This window comes from Diadema antillarum, unplaced genomic scaffold, assembly GCF_040938485.1.
Source record: "Diadema antillarum isolate AM-2024a unplaced genomic scaffold, OU_Dant_1.0 seq00000413_RagTag, whole genome shotgun sequence".
Lineage (NCBI taxonomy): Eukaryota > Metazoa > Echinodermata > Echinoidea > Diadematoida > Diadematidae > Diadema > Diadema antillarum.
The window spans coordinates 1,213,792-1,231,795 of record NW_027271399.1 but is presented as its reverse complement, the minus strand read 5'-3'; the positions used below and the strand labels follow the sequence as shown (position 1 = coordinate 1,231,795).

General features: G+C 38.0%; 1 protein-coding gene across 1 annotated transcript in view; it reads left to right on the top strand.

Moving 5' to 3' along the window:
• LOC139732311 (complement receptor type 2-like) overlaps nt 1-16,982 on the top strand; it is a 36,622-nt gene extending 19,640 nt beyond the window's left edge. The window contains exons 6-19 of the mRNA XM_071643180.1: nt 1,817-1,993; nt 2,798-2,974; nt 3,601-3,780; nt 4,034-4,207; nt 5,504-5,680; nt 6,796-6,972; nt 7,415-7,591; nt 8,814-8,990; nt 10,036-10,206; nt 11,284-11,460; nt 12,010-12,189; nt 13,250-13,426; nt 14,760-14,953; nt 16,566-16,982. Coding sequence (XP_071499281.1) covers nt 1,817-1,993; nt 2,798-2,974; nt 3,601-3,780; nt 4,034-4,207; nt 5,504-5,680; nt 6,796-6,972; nt 7,415-7,591; nt 8,814-8,990; nt 10,036-10,206; nt 11,284-11,460; nt 12,010-12,189; nt 13,250-13,426; nt 14,760-14,953; nt 16,566-16,982 — 2,732 coding nt within the window. The remainder of the gene's footprint in view (nt 1-1,816; nt 1,994-2,797; nt 2,975-3,600; nt 3,781-4,033; nt 4,208-5,503; nt 5,681-6,795; nt 6,973-7,414; nt 7,592-8,813; nt 8,991-10,035; nt 10,207-11,283; nt 11,461-12,009; nt 12,190-13,249; nt 13,427-14,759; nt 14,954-16,565) is intronic.
• The last annotated feature ends 1,022 nt before the right edge of the window (nt 16,983-18,004 follow it).

The following is an 18,004-nucleotide window of genomic DNA, read 5'->3' as shown; positions in this document are numbered from 1 at the left end:
CAAAGAGAATAAAGGAAAGAACATCTGATGACCTACAAAAATCATTTATATAAACAAGAAACAAAAGCGGACCTAATAAACTTCCCTGTGGGACCCCACATTTGATATTCAACATTTGTGAATTATACCCATTCAAAGAGACATATTGCTTCCTGTTCATGAGGTAGCTCCTGAACCACTCCAAGGCCTTCCCACGCACTCCATAATGATGTAATTTATCAAGTAAAATATCATGATTAATGGTGTCGAAGGCCTTGGAGAAGTCCAGGAACAAACCTATTAGATGCGAAGATCTGTCAATAGCGTGTGCCACTTTTTCTACAAAAGTTAATAATGCATGTGTTGTGCTGTGTTTTTCTCTAAATCCGAACTGAGAATTTGAAAGTATATGATTGAATTTAAAAAAAGTAATAGTTCTTTTATGAACGATTTTTTCAAGAATTTTGGACAATGTACATAACAAAGAAATCGGTCGGTAATTATTAACATCTAATTTGTCGCCTTTTTTAAACAAAGGAATAACTTTTGCTATTTTCATGCTCTCAGGGACGATGCCATTGGAAAGAGATAAATTGAATATGTGAGCTAAAGGATCCGCAATTGAAGATATTACCCCCTTCAAAAGAAAATTACTGATGTCATCATGTCCAGCACTTTTTTTAGAACTAAAATCTGAAACAATATTAATTATCTCCTGCTTATATGTTGGACTAAGAAACATTGAACTAGAATTTGGTGGACCTAAAAATTCTGTAAAATGTTTCGTTGAATGGGGTATATTGCTTGCAAGGTTTTCCCCGATTAAAGAAAAATGATTATTCAAAATATTACAAATCTGATGAGAATCTTCAATGATTTCATCTTCAAACCTAATTTTAGTAATATTACATTTATCATTTGATATATTCATTGCTTGCTTTAAAACCTTCCATGTGTTTTGCATATCATGCCTATACAAATATAACTGCTTGGTATAATATTTTCTCTTTTCTATACGTATAATTTTCGTCAACGTATTTTTATAACTAGTATATTTAAGTTTCAATTGCTCAGTAGGTTTCATTTTAAATTTATAATATAAATTATTCTTTCTGTTTATTGAACGTAAAAGTGATTTAGAGATCCATGGGAGCCTAGGTATTTTTTTATAAGCAGATTGTTTTTGTCTACGTTTTGGAATATGGATATCCAAGAGTCGAAGAAACTTCTGCATAAAATATTCAAAAGACAAATTTACATCATTTGTATCAAAGACACAAGACCAGTCTGTCATGTCTAAACTAGCACCTAGACTGGCTATGTTTTCATGAGTGATTCTTCGTCTCAATAAACAACCATATTTATTATCAATACTATCATTTAAAGAGAAACTAGTAGAGATGGGGAAATGGTCTGTTATATCTATATTTATGTTACCATTGATTTAATGATTACGTTTAAACAATAAAAGAGATGGTATACTTTCCATACATGGTTGAATAAACGATATCAGTATAAAGTCATATTTTATTATGTGTATGTAGATTGTAATTTTATTTGTTTTGTTTTGTTCTTTGTTCTTTTATTCTTCATGTGTTTTTATAATAGTCAACGCTCCGAAAGAACCCTTTTTCTCGAAATGCATGCATTTTCGTGGCAATCCTGACGATACTGAGGAACCATTTCGTCACATGACTGCGGATATGAAGACTATGACTCAAATATGCACCATAGGCTTTACGAAATGAAACTGTATGTTTATATTTCAATAAGCATTGTATAATTATTTCCTTGTTACTGTGTATATTCACACACGTTTACATTTTACTCCATATAGAAAATTGTGGTGTCTTGGCGTCCACCTTTCCCAACGGACAAAGATCGGGTGATACCTCCCCGTACTACCACGGGGAGGTAGTCACCTACACCTGTGATACTGGCTACACTCTGGTGGGAGCCGCTGCCATTAATTGTACAGACGGGAGCTGGAGTGCAGAGGAGCCATCTTGTCTAGGTAAGATAGTCGATGCTCTCGAACTTTCCTTCTTACCATTCACATTGTGACATAGCTTAGTAATGATTGTCACGAATATAATTATAATAACATGCGATATATGATAGAATGTGAGCGAAATTAGACGGTATCATTGTCTTGTTTTGATTTTAGTAATCCAATGTCCACTAAACCGTTAAGTGTTCAAAAATAACACGATTTTCATCAATTTTCATAATTTCTGTTTGAATGACCAAATTAATGATAAGAGAATGGAGCAGACCCTCGTAGAATGGTAGACTACAAAGTAGCCTAAATGATAAATTTCTTTATCAGAGAGAAATGCGGATTTTGTACAGCTGGCAAATATTGCAATCTTCAAAATGATGTGTACATTATGATGGTAGAGGATAGGTTCTGTCGTGTAACGCCTAGTAAGACAGTTGCCCCACATCGTGGGTAACTGGACTGTGGCAATATCGGATTAAGTTTACACAGTGCGTAGAGTAGTAATTCTATGCCCCTTCCCTCAAAGACACACATCATTTGCGCTCATTAAAACCGTGCTTCCATCTCCGCCATACGCATTAGACATTGCAATAAACTGCACTAATGGAACCTCAGATCTAATAAGTAAAACTAACTCACTTGCCGTTCAGTTTTGACAAAATTCATCGTCATAGTAACACACGATAATAGAATGTTTTGCTTAGAAATTGTGCACATGTTGATGAAATGATAGTAAACTCATTTATATCACTGTAACCATAGCCTGCGTGACCATACTGTAGTGTCAGCTCGCCATATTAACCCGTTGTCTCGTAGCCAACTGTGACGTCGGAGCTGTGCCTAATTCGGACTACGCCAGTGGTGGGGATGTAATTCATGGCTCAACCTTTGATATCACCTGCGACGTCGACTATTCGACCGGAGAGAGCCGGGCTTCTACATACTCGTGTGATGATGGCACCCTCACACCTTCTGAACTGCCCACCTGTTACGGTAAGAACATGCTTAGACATATCGATAGATTACTTGTGGTAAAGGGCATCATAAGAAAACCATGCCCTTGCCTACATAATATAGGAGCCTTACAATGGACTGGTAAATCTTTGGGATATTAGCAAATATTAGCAAACTATGGTTAACTTCAAGCATCAACTCTGGCCGTTTTGTATTTTTTTGGTGAAATGATTCTACAAACTTTCTTACGTGCAAGCTTTGCATTGCAAAGACAAACGTTCATAGTTTGTTACACTTCATGATACTCACATTTAATACTCACTCAAATAATTGTAAAAGTGTATAACAAGTAACTGTAATGATGTTATATGCGTTTGTATTGTCATGATTATTGTGCAAATGTCAATGGAAACAAAATCTCAATGTGCCATCACAGATCAATAAAGATGACTGAATTAACGAATGTTTGAATAAATGAATAAATAAATGGATGAATCAATGAATAAATAAATGAAGGAAGGAAGGAATGAAGGAATGAATGGATTAATGAATCAGAATGTCAAGAAGACCAAGAAAACCTTAGCACGTGAGATGTCAAATCAAAACAATGATTATTGCAATCTTTACCTTCCATTTCTTTTGTGTGTGTTTTTTTTTTCACCCAGCTGACTGTACTCCACCTGTGGTACCGTACTCTGACTATGCCAGCCAGCAAGATGCCGTCTTTCATTCCACGTCCTTCAACATCACCTGCTGGCCGAACTACTCCATCGGGCCGGACTCCCAGGTCGCCGCACTCTCGTGTAACAATGGCAACCTAGCCGGGGAACCTGTGACGTGTTACGGTAGGATCTCCTCCTGGAGCCATACAGTTTCTGAGCTTCTGTATAGTCGTCAACATTGTATTGATGATGTGATTATTATCATCATCACCCAGCTCAAATGATATCAACATATCAGATAAATTAGCCATCGCAATAACTGAATGCGGAGCATAACTTGTCTAAACACTCGTGGAGCTCATAGAATGAATTGCTCCTTTTCAGTCAGCATTAATTTGCCTCTTGTTTTGATGTTTGTTTTTTGTTTCCAATTTAGCAAACTGCCCAGACATCAGTCCCCCAAGTGACGGCGAAATAATAGCAGGAGAAAGCCCATTCTTCCACGAAGAGAAAGCAGTATTCCAGTGTTCCAACGACTTCACTCTGGTTGGAGAAAATGAGATCACGTGCAGTAACGGGACATGGGACAACGATCCCCCGGTGTGTCAGGGTAGGTGTATTTAAAGCTGGTGTGTTGTACACGACTGGTTCCTGATTTTATCAAAATTATTCTTATTTTCATAAATGTTGATATTGTTACTGTAATCGTCATTATCATCATTAACATCTGCCATTATCAATAGTATGAATTATAATCATTATTTATAATATTGCATGTACGAAAGTCTTGGTAAACCATCGCAACTTACAATGGACATTACGAGACAAAGACTAGTTTTGAGAAGATAAGCAAGTGATATAAATTGTTCATACGAATTTTTCAAAGACACCCGTCTAAAGCTTGACATTTTCATTGAAAGGAAGAGAATAAAAAAAGAATGAAGAAAAGCACAAGGAGTGATGTCCATCGTATGGCAGAGATGTGATATACGACGATGAATATTTCTAACACCACGTGTTACCCACAGGCGGGAGTTAAGTGAAAACGAGAAATCTTGCGCGAGAGGTTTCTACGTATATTCAAAAAGACAGCATCTTAGTGATGATATGATCATTACTGATTTCATTGACCATGTAGGGCCTAAATGGAATTTATGTAGAACGCATCTCACTCTTCCAAGGTGCTCGAAACGCTTCGCAAGTCACTATTTCCCCCGAGTGGAACTTAACATGCCACATACAAATGTAGTTTGGCATAATTAGTGCACTGACTAAACTCCCAGAGGATCATCGAAGAAACAGGCTATAAATATAACTATAGTATTTTGGCGTATATGAATGCTAAGTCCGACCACGTGGTGCACAGCTCTCACCTCAGGATAGGGCATCCATCAATGAATGTTAGTGCTGAGAGTATCTTGATAAAGTATGCAAGCGTTATGATAGAATCTTAGACCTCCTCATGGAAAGCAGCTGATGTGCATACACAGTATAGAACACGACATTTTAATCGGGAAACCTTATGTGCTCATCGGAACTAAAAGGGATTACTGATAATCATCTTAGACCCCTCAATCTGTTATTTCATTTTTTTTCAGTGTCAGATCACGATATCAGAACTAAACTGAAATGATATTCAGCCTGAAACCGATCCGACTGACATCCAAGCAACTCACCTCATTTCCTCAATTCATATGCCTTCTACATCGAATATATTCCATTCACGTGATACTGATACTTATATTGTTTTTGTAATTTCCCTTATTCATTGGGTGTCATTGTTTAACGTTATCCATATTGCTTTCGTATCACAACCCCAGCATTATTTCCCTCCTCCATCTCTGTTTTCTCCTTCCTTGTTCAACCTTCTATAATATATTCATCTCGTCTTTATATTTCCTGGTAGCAAAGTGCCAAAGACCCGTCATTCCGGACTCCAATTCAAACTCGTCCACCCCGTTACTCGAGCACGAGGAGACCATACTCATCGTGTGCGACACCGGATATTCAAACGGCCAATCACAGACCAGTACATCGACTTGTCAGAACGGAATCCTAACCCCAACTCCGCTCCTCTGTTACGGTAAGGGATCTATAAAATATCATCATTAAATAATTATGAACAATTTCTGATAAGATACTTTATTTCAGTACTTTAGTTTCGAATTTTACAAAGATTGTCATATCCTGCTTGCATTTTAGTCGTCAAATGTTTGTAGCACACTGTTGATATAACCGATAATATGACTCAGGAAGATTTATATCCTAAATTACGTAATGATCAATATTATTACAGTGCACTTTTGGTTTATACAACAGGGATATAACGAACTTTCGGTTGAAGGACGTACAAATTCAGGCAGCGCACATCACAATTTCTGTATTTTCTTTTTGTTCGGTTATTACGAGATGTCAATACAACAAATGACAACTGTCGGTCCCGAGGACTTCGTTGTAACGGGAGTAGACTGTACTATGAGAGTTATTGCTTTGGGAACACCTGTGCCTTCTTTTCAAAATTTGTGGGATCTTTCAATCTCGTTAATCTTGCTATTGTAAGCAGTTTGAGAAATGATATTGTTTGGGGAAGCCATCTAAGTCATGTGCTGATAACTGTGATAATGAAATAATAACAATACTGAATAACAAAAAGAGCAATTACTTTATCAAGCGACACAACGGTCGTAATGTAATTTTCATCTTCTCGTGACATTTTAAGCGTTATTGCGAAAATCATCAGTCTCACAGTGTATTCGCATTTTTGATTCTCAGTGTTATAGATTCAACATTGATAAACAAGTGGAATCTTACGGGAAATAGAGCACTACAATTGTCTAGATTTCTTTAAAGCAAGGCTAAGTGACTAATAATATCTAACTATAATTATTGAAATAGTAACTTTGAGTAAGGTTGGCTTTATTCTAGATAATCCATGCAATCCAGTACTACATGAATATGAAGTTGTTTGAAAAAAAAATGAAGTTGTTTGTTGAATTTTTTTTTATTACTATAAGTTTATTTGTTCTTTTTTTCATGGAGAATCATGGACACTATGATAACAAAGAGACTGTTAACTTCTTCTTCCTTGTTACTGCCTCGTGCGTGTACGTGTAAGCTTGGGGGGGGGGGGGGGTAATTACGCGTATGTAGCATGGCATGACTACAAAAATCATCTCTTTATCTCGTATCTCCTTACAGAGGACTGTACACCTCCAGTAGTTGATTTCTCCGACTATGCCAGTCAGCAGCCAGACGTGTATCACTCAAAGGAGATCACTATTGCCTGCATGTCTGGCTTCTCTACAGGGAGCCAGGATGATACGACACTGACCTGCGTAGATGGGAATTTCAATGGCACAACGCCTGTATGTTACGGTGAGAGCTCTTGCTCTGTAATGTTTGAATGTCTTGGAAAGGATACCCCAACAATGAGTGCTTTTTTCGTATTTGACCGTATGATGCAAACCTCGAGTTGTTGCAAAACACTCCAATTCAAAAATAAAAAAGGATACGTACCCCCCTTCAAACACACACACACACACACACACACACACACACACACACACACACACACTCACACGTACCGTACGATTCTACTTCGCACCAGTTTACTTCAACAAGGCTACAGGCGTCATCGGGCATGTCTCACAGGAGATTTCTGGTTTTGTTTGCTTCCTTGAATTTAAAGGAAAAAAAATCAAAATCAAAATCAAAATCAAAATCGTACCACATATTGCGTCCATGCTATGACACACAGCTTGCCACGGCAGCCCTATTGTTAAATCTTCCTTAAATGTATTTCTTCATTTTCCAACAGCTGACTGCCAACCTCCAGTAGTTCCATATTCCGATTACAACGAACAGGAACCACCAGTCTTCCACTCAACTGCCGTCACTATCAAATGTTGGGCCAACTATTCCCTTGGGCCTGATTCACAATCTGTCACGAGGACTTGTAACAACGGGTCACTTGGAGATGACGTCACTTGCTATGGTATAATCATTTCCCTATTCATGTCATTCCGAAATCTAGAAATATGAAACCAATTACGTAGGTAAACCAACAACAGCCAAGTCCGAGCGTGTCAGTCCATGAATGTTTCTGTTGAATGAATCTGATGTTTCTTTTGATAGCATTTATTCTGCTTCTCAAGTCAAAGCAAATTACAATTTCATTGCTTAAATGAAAGAAAGAAATCATTCAGAGATTCTTCAATTTCTCTCTCTCTCTCTTCAAATCAATTTTGTTAAGATCGCAACTGCTGATCTGTAAATCAACAAACGACTTTTGTCAATTGTTTGTTCACAGATCCGCAATTGCGATCTTAACAAATTTGATTTGTAGAGGAGACAAATCAAACGAAGAAACTCACACCTGAACCTTCGCCCCTCTGAATAATAATTTTCTTTCACTTATGGTATGCCTTGTCCGCCTTGGACTCCTTAACATTCGGAATTTCGAGGCTTGGGTATTTCTTCCATGTTTATCGTGTCACTGCCGGCAACCAGGGACAGCCTGGTGGTAGTGTCCGCTGCCCGGGAAGCAGTAGATGACAGGTTCGAGTCCCACTGGTTCATTTTTCTCTGACATGTTTGATAATTTACAGATCAGCAGTTGGGATCTTAACAAATTTAATATGTAGAGGGAGACAGATTGAAAAAAAAAAATCACACCTGAATTTCATTGCTGTTAAGAATTAAACACGACCTAACTAAATTAAAGGAAAAACGAAAAACAGCTATTGCGGATAAAATAATTGGATTAGGACCTACAGCATAGGAATCGTGATACATCTATGAATGCATAAACCTTTACTTAATGTACACTTTTATGCCGTCAAAATTTCTCAACATAACTTGAAGAATGACGGATGATTTCACATATGTGTTTAAATCTATTGATACATATCACATCAAACTTTGCGTCGAAACTTGTTTGTATTCAGTTTCTTCTAAATGACTTCCAATGTTTGAAATCTAGTTTGTAGGCACGAGATAATCGTTTGAGAAGTCGTGACAAACATGCCGTAAGTTGGTTGGTTGCTATAATATCGTTTGTCATAAGAGTATGAATCAAAGCGGAGTAAAGGTGTGATTCAAATGTACTATTAGAAAACGATTTGCTTGCCATGAGAGTAAGCTGGCAAGGATATATCGCATTGTATAAAGTCTAACAAATGATTATCATTTTCCTTTCATTCAACCAATGAGAACAGAAAACTGCGAGGTGCCTCTTGTGCCCAACTCGGACTATAACGAGCCAAGAGACGACGTGTTTCACCTCGTGTCGTTCAACATTACATGCGATGAAGACTATTCCACAGGAACCGCGGTCTACACTAAACTGACGTGCGACGACGGGGATCTCGGAAGCGCTGACCCAACGTGTTATGGTAAAAAAAAAAATACAAGAAGGCCCTTTTGTCTGGTGTACCAGCTCTGTGTTCACGTAGAATCATGATCAATTATGTCTATTTAATGGATTGGAAAATCTTACCTTGTTTTCCACGGACCTTTTTGATTTTGTTTTTGTTTTAAAGGAATCCTCCCGTATGAATATAAAACTCCATTTGCCACTCTGGTAATCTAGATGTGGTCAACATAAAATTGAATTTCATACCAACTATAAGTGTGCAGATACAAAAGCGCCCATGAATCTCAGAAATTATGCTGAAAATTTCATCGATCATTGTCATGATATACCCGTGCAGTGTATATATGTATTTTTATTTATTTGTATTCATTTATTTGCCACCCATGGGATGGAAAGCCCTTTCAGCCCATTACTCGGTGTGATAGAATATTGCTATTGTTAAAATATCACAGTGGGTTTTTTTATATACATTCCTTATTAGCGTATAAACTTCACATTCACAAAATTTCACATTGACTATTGTTTGTTGGTGAGGAGAAATTACATCAACAATGGGCAACTCATTCGAATAACCCTTCAGAGCCGACATACTTCAAAATGTTCGCTGTAGTTATGGTTACAGTATAATCACGAAAAACATTCAGCGTTGGCCAGCCGTCAATGTATATCAAAACATTCTTTCTCGTCGACAAAACCAATTTTCATCAAATAAGCGTTGAATTCATCATAGAATCACACGCTCTTTCACATTCCATAAGAGGTTTCTCATTATCTAAAAAAAAGTGTTAGAAACCTGAAATTAAGTCTCCACCAAAACTGTACGATCCCTTTAAGCCGTCGCTGGGACGAGACTATACCTCCAGAGGTGGGCGAGGCCTGGCCCATGATTGCCGTTGGCACCGAGCTTTGGTGTAAGCGTAGACTTAGTGCATGTAATTGGATTTTCGTTTTCTCTTTGATGGAAGTACATTGTATACGGTTCGAGTGTTTTTATTTTTTCGAGTGCTTTTGAGGTATCTTGTTTGCGCAGTTTATGAAAAATAAGATGTGTTTGATCTTTCCAGCTAACTGCCCAGATGTTCAGATCGAACACGGACAATACAGTGGAAACTCGCCGCCATTCTACAGCGGAGAGAGTATTACCTTCACCTGTGATACTAACTACACGCTGGTCGGTGAAGAAACCGTCACTTGCAACGACGGCACTTGGAACCCCGCTATTCCACTTTGTCTTGGTAGACACGTTTTCCGTATTACCTGTCTGTTATTTTGATTCAAGTTTAATTCTATAAAACAGTAATCATTCATCTACACTGACAGTAACTTATTTATTCCCTTTTAGTAATATGTATGCGCTTCATAAATTGGCATAATTATTGCTATCATATGTGACCCTGCACCTCAAAACAAACAAAAAGTCGCCAAACATGCATTTTTAGTTAAGACCATATTCTGAAAGAGCAGACTTTAAGCTTTAAAATGATGTATAACTCAAATCAAATGGACTCTCTTAACCTATCTAAATATTGGAAATAAAGCACAAACTCAGGACAAGTGGGAACTGAGAAAAGAGGCTCTGAAGTACAGTGTCTATTCAAGCGCTTGATCTTTACCAAACCGTGCTGGCTGTGCGATGAATGGGACAAAAAACAGGAAGTAAACCACCAGAGTAACAACAATGAAGGGATTATCAGATAAAATTGAAATTAAGCATGCCTAATTAACACATTCTGTACATAATTGATGCCAACTTTCAAAGCAGTGGCACTATCCTTTCAAAAGTTATTAGAGTTGAAAGTGAAGAGTGTGGACAAGGTTTTTCAGAAATGAAAAAGGGATTCTAAAGACACACCTAATCACACTTTTCTACCAAAAATGTTCGAGATAAACTGCTAAAAAAGCACACTTTCCTGCCCGTTTTATGATACCAAATTTTAGCATAATGTAAAAGAAGACCCGCTCTTTCAGAAAATATGAAAAAGTCAAGTTCGGCTAGGTTGACCCATTTCACCCTTTTTTCAGTCCTCACGCAAAATCAGTGTGTGCGACTTTATGTTCGTTTTGAGGTGCACGGTCACATATTACCGCAATCGTTGGCCTCTTGTCCAAATCTGTTACCTATCTTGCTTTATGAAATATTTATCAGTTCTTCACCAGTTCTGTGCACCAAGTATATAGCATTTGTTACTACAACAAAATGAATATCCTCATCAGCAATGCATTAAAGCTCATGAATTAGCAATAATCGCAATTATATCAAAGTCAGAGCAGGCTTCTCATAACAGAAATGTCGGTTTTCTCATTCCTTGCAGCTGACTGCCTGCCACCGATAATACAAAATTCGGACTACAGCACCAGCAAACCATCGGTGGACCACGGAACTCCCGTAACAATCACGTGTGATACTGATTTCTCCACTGGAACCGACACCATGCAAAATATCACATGCCAAGATGGCGAATTCGAACCGGCGCCAGAAGAGTGTTACAGTAAGTTTGGTTTCATTTCAGATTCCCACAAGTTTTTAGTCTTCCTGTTTCTTTTTTTTTTTTTGGTTTTTTTTAAACAACCTTTCTGAGTGGTTAGAATATCAATATTCTATCTCACCACATGCTTTGTTCATTAATCTTACTGTAGTCTTCTGACAAGTACGTTATATCCCAGAATTGAATCATCATCATATGCTGAATTACGATGTTCCTAAATCATACAAAGCCAATGATAATACAAACGATTACAAGCCTTCCCCATCACCTTCAAGTGTTTTCTTTTTCTTGCAGGGGGGGGGGGGGTAGTCGGTGAGTTGAAATTGTCACATGATTCTGAACTTCAATCACCTGGGATTTTTTTTTTTTTTTTTATTCATACCCCACCTTCCGGCCCGATAAACTTTGCAGTAACTCTGTTATTTCATTAGCAACCAGTCTGAAAGCAGTTTTAATGACACTATTAGATCATGGTTATGAAGGGATTAAAGATGTGTCTGACTTGACCTCCTGACGTTTGTTATTTCTGTTTGTTTGTGATGCCATATCAAGGGGACTGTGTTACACCAGTGGTGGAGAACTCGGACTCAACAGAAGAGCAGTCTGTCTACCACACGCAGCCGTTTACGATCACGTGTGATACCAACTACACTGTAGGCGATTTCACGCCCTCAACCACGCTAGAGTGCGACGACGGCGAACTCGACGACGGACGCAACGTCACCTGCTATGGTAGTCAATGTTTTATTGTCAAAGGGCAGGATCAAGCAAAACAAACTCAAAGCAAATGAGTGGCAGAAATATCAACATATCATTCATGATGTGGGAGACAAGAAAAAATATGGAATTTTTGAATTATGGTATAGGTAACAGAAAGATCAGATACATAATAATTTTTTATAATAAGGTGTTGATCAGCAAATCTCCGATAGCCCTGCACATAAATCTTCACTTATTTTAGTGTTTATTTCAAAATCAAAGCAGAGTTGTAATAGAAAACAATGACTGCAGTTAATATCGACAGACCTTGTTCTGTCTCACGCTCAAACTCTGTAGACTCTGATATGAAAACTTGTGAGGCAATGGTTCTATCTCTAGGTAGTTGCGACCAATATTGACATACCATGAGAATAACTGAAATCTAGAAGTCCATAACTTTTTGATATGGTTAAAGGAATAATTCACCATTTGCAGATGAAAGTAAAAGACAGCATTGGTACTTCAAAATAGTTCTTAAGTGTGATTTAGGGATAGAAACAACCAATGTAAAAATTTGACCAAGTTTAATCGATGTTAAATAGTTTTAAATATACAAAATGTGAACAATAGTTATAATAACAATGTTTCAAGACTCAACCGTCTACAGTTATTGTTTGATTAGAAAAAAATAATGCTATCCCCTTATACCTTAGGCTTTATTGCAAAAATTGCATATGGTGGGATGTTTTGTAATACAAGTGACCTACACATATGCATCAAAAGTGATTTCTTGAACATTTTTTTAAAATCATTGCTCCCAACAATTGCCTAAAGGTATACAGGGCCTTTAATCACTGAAATGAATTTAATCGTTATGCTTAATTACATTACGTCATTTCAAACACGGTGTAGCGTTGTACCTAAAGTCAATGCAAAAAGGTCACTATTCCTTGATGACACTTCCTCACCAACGGTCCATCCCTTTTATGAGACTTCGTAAAACCAACGATGTGTGTCTGAGAATAGTGCGGGTTTAGTTCTGGTTCTTGATTTCCCATTACTGAGTTATTCTGACTTCTCAAAACTCCTCCAGCAAACTGTCCTGACCCTGGGACTCCGGCAAATGGTGCCAGGGATCTTACCCCAAGTGGCGGTTTCTACCACGGAACAAAAGTGACTTACTACTGCAACGAGCGATTCGATATCATAGGATCTCCGGAAATCACCTGCAATGACGGAGAGTGGTCAGATATCATGCCAAATTGTACAGGTGAGATATAAATTGTTACAGCAAGCTGCGAGTGCTAATGCAAATGCAACCCATGACAATTATCATCAACAAACTTCAAAAAGCCTATGGACAGATTTATCAGATTCTTTACCATACAACCCGACGCATTGAGCTCTTGTACAATCATAGCACTAAAACGTGTCAAAAACCGATTTTCAGCATTCGTAAAAACTAATTACGAACGGAAGTTTTGATAAGCTGGTAGCGTCTCTTTGTTAGCTTTACAATCCTGCATCAAATTTATACACATTAATTTTGTACCCCTGACCCTTATACCTCTTCACATGAGAAAGAAAGCTTAAGAAGGTATGTCCAGTTCAGTTAAGGTCAAGTCAATTTACATCTGCATTCCATTTTAATTACAATGAATAACAAATTTTGACAGTCTGTCATATATCATAGTAATTGTTCCAACGCTTTCATACGTATTTTGGAGTACAATTGTATAAGAAAACATATGGGGAGAAGAAGTATGCAACAACTTTAAAGGGGCATAGTCCCGGTAGTATAGATGGCGCTATTGATGCTACTGCCGATCACCGTTAGCATTGATACGAAGATTGCCGAAATTGAGCTGCATCAAGAGTAAAGTGCGTAGTGTTGCTAAGTAACGTTGCCTTCGTTGTCTTCTCTGCGCATAACGCAGTCTGCAGTAATGCCAGGGTGCGTGCATATGTGCTTCTTATTATGACATCACAAAAGAAATTTGCTAAAGCTGTCTGTCATCCCCCTGAGCCGAATCATGAGCCGAACTGTGATCGGACCACTGACACAGTGGATCGGACTTCTTCGGACTCGGGAAAGTGGGCCAAAGCGTAAGCGCCCAAGAGAAGTCGGTTGCATAGGTCTCTATAGGAAACTTGAGCCGTGCGCCCGCGTACGCATTAATTGACTAAAACACCGGGACCATGCACCAAAAACTAAGTAACTTGCACGATAAGGAACAATAAATCAATTAGGTTCAAAGAATAACAATATACGATATTACTTGAAATTAGAAGTGCAGGGGACCATCTTCATGAGCAGAGCTTGACTAGGAAGATGGCCCCAGGTGAACTTACATTTCAATGTAATACTATACACACTGATAAATACAGTGCTCATGTCAACTATGTTCCATGGTTATGTTAATTTGTTTGACTTTGTTTCTTTGTTTGTTTGATTGATTGATTGATTGATTGATTGATTGATTGATTGATTGATTGATTGTTCATTTGACATGATCCATGCTCTAATATTACATCTATATCACCCGGCGTCATTAATATCCTGACAATGCCTTTTACCTTTAATGTTGTGTTTTTGACTCCAGATAAGTCTCTGTATGACCTCATCATGTTGACGTGTGGACCCACGAGCATGGAAGTTGAGATCCCGATTGCATTGCTCGGTGATATCGGTCCTACCGATCTCGGACTTGAGGGCGATCTCAACTGTCAAGGATTCGTCCGGGAGGACATGATAATCGTTAACACCACGCTCACCGGATGCGGCACGAACAAAACTGTAAGTGATGCAGCAATAGGGACCATGGCCCCGTCTTATAAAGCCTTCAAATCAATCACAAGTCCCCAAATCAATCGCAACTTGCATTGAAGCTCTCAAAAAAACTTGCGATTGATTTCTATCACAAGTCTTTATAAGACAGGCCGCAGAGTAACCTCGGTTCTATCACACTGTCTACGGATGCAGCTTTCGATTTCCTTGCTTGAATTGATTTGCGACATACATACATCCACAAATACATACATACATACATACATACATACATACATACAATCAGCACTGAAAATTTTTGCACATGCACCAAGTAGAAGGTAACCTCGGCACGTCATTACTGGGCATGGCAGCTCAACGAGTAATTGCACAACACAGTGATGTCCTTGTCTGCAAACAGAGACATTGCTGAGACATTACTTTCAGTATATTCTTTTTCCTGATAGTCACGACGCCCGTGCATAAAGAACATGGACACCCACGCATACACACACACACATACACACACACACACCCACACACACACACACACACAGACACACACACAAACACACACACACACACACACACACAAACACACACACACACACAAGCACACACAGATAGAGAGAGGGGGAGGAAAACAGAAGCAGATTTAAGAATTTAGGTTTATTTAACACTTCCATAAGTGTTAATAATGTAATCACACCTCCGTTAAGGATGTATCCATAATAGTCATTGCGTTCCCACCCATTAATGATGAAATCATCATAGTATGGCTTCATCCCGGAAAATGGCATGTAAATTCGATGAACAATTAAACTATGAGATGTAAGTCAACGGATAGCGACAGCTGTATTGTCAGCTGTTTAAAAGTGGTTGAAGTGATATGACTCTGGATATCTCATCACTCTGCCTTTATTTCACATCTTATTTACAATCATGACAATCAAATTGATTCATTCGGTTTTTTGTGATAACTTCTTCAAATAAGGTAAGATTTTGAGAAGTTCCCAAGAATATCTAGATTAGTGTCATCTTCATCACTATGAAATGACTGTTTTATTATGTTCTCATAAATGCATAACCTTTTACCAGAGTTTCTCGATAACTTCTTTCAAGGAAATAAGTATTTTGTTCCTTTACTCTCCAGGGTAATCCAATCGCATTGAATATCCCTAGATTTGATTACAAATTTTCTCGCCTTTTTCATTCACAACAGTTTTATAAGAATCATTATAAGAATCATATTTTGGTCGTTTGGTCTTTGTATGTCCACAGTGTCTTAAATCATTCTGTTTTCTCCTACTATCTGCTTTGAACAGTTGTATACAATGTTTTCACCTTTGCACCATGTCTGTGATTCCTTCAGTACTGTTTGAAATATTTGTCTTTTTATTACATGTGAAAGAAATTGAACGTGTCATTATACTTGATAGATGTTGGTAATTAGAGGTCATCAAGTGCATGACAATATCCAAAGCACTGGACAATCACGACTATGTCCGATTTGCTCTGCATACTGGTCATGCTGGTAATCAGGTCATGAGAGGAGAGAGACTGCATTTCTAGATTTTAGTATAAGTATTAAGTTCGAACGCGGCATAAGGTGTCTATTCATACTTTATTTTCCATTTCGTAGGAAAATAGCACGCACGATACTTACATGAATCAAGTTATCAACAACTATTATGACGACATCGTGACAAGGGTGGATGAGGTGAGAATACCACTGAAGTGTTCTTACGAGCGAAACCAAGAAGTGCGAGCAGTCCGGTACACCGTATACGACTACGTGATAGGAAAGAACCTGGAGGAGATCGGTGTGTATAGTATCGATTTCGGGATCTACAATACTTCGTCGTTCAGCAATCGATACCCGAAGGATGAAGCAATCGACATCGATATTGACAGAACGCTCTACTTCCAGCTCTCGCTAGATACAAATGTGGAAACAGACTATCTCGTGGCGCAGAGCTGCTGGGGCACTCCAGACGAGGATGAGATACGAGATGAATCATATCCGCTGCTGGAAGAAAGGTACGTGTGGGCCATCTGAAGCCAAATTTAATGTCGGCATGGAAATATCGCAAGGCGTTGTGTGTGGATGTCTGTCTTTGTATCTGTTTAAGTTTTTTTATTGCGTGTCCGTAAGTTTACCTGTGTCCATGTGGACTTGCTTTTCACTAGGGACGTCTTATTGTGCCAATACATATCCGTTCACGCGTGATGTCATTTATATGGGTATTGATGCAATTCGCATTCTGTTTTTGGCTCTTCTTGGTTGGTTTCTGAGCATATTTAATTAAACAAAGGGAGTTATTTACCACGTTTATGAAGTGCAATGTGGGGGACAAACATTGGGAAGGAGTTAACATGGGTTCTCAAAGTGTGGCGACTTCCATTGGCTTCTTTAAGTATACGGTTTTATGTCACCTTGGTATAACAGCGTTTGACACACACAAAAAAAAACAATAATGGATTACTAATTGTATTACGAAGTCAATCATTGACAGCCTCTGAGATTGTTGTCTTTTCTCAGAATCAGATGATACTTTCTCCAATATATTCGTGTTCTAGGAGCCTGCAGTAGAGCCGTATAATACACCTTCATATATAGTAAAATAATGCAGGCTGCTGCGCTCTCATCAAATGATGCTATGTTCTATTTGTTCATCTCTCTAGATCTTATGAACGATTTTGTGTCGGGTATTTTTTCCTCACTTGTAGATTTTAATCCCCAGATTATAGATCTCAATTCTATCAATTTTCAGGAATCAATTAAAAAAAAATCGAAACTGAATGACGATTGACTTTCTAAATCTTATTGTTTGACCTAAGCAGTGGGTAATATTCCTTCACATATTCTGTTCTTTTTTTATTGAAAACAATACCTAAGCTGTCTTTTTTTAAACCGTTGTTGATGTCAGCTGTAACCGTAATGAAGTTAGTCAATTTTCCATGAAGGCTACAAGCAATAGCTCTTCTGTATGATAAAAGTATCTCTTCATTTTCTTCACATTGTTTTAAGAATCCCATATTATTGCATTTCTTTTGATTTCGTTTACATTCATAAACAAT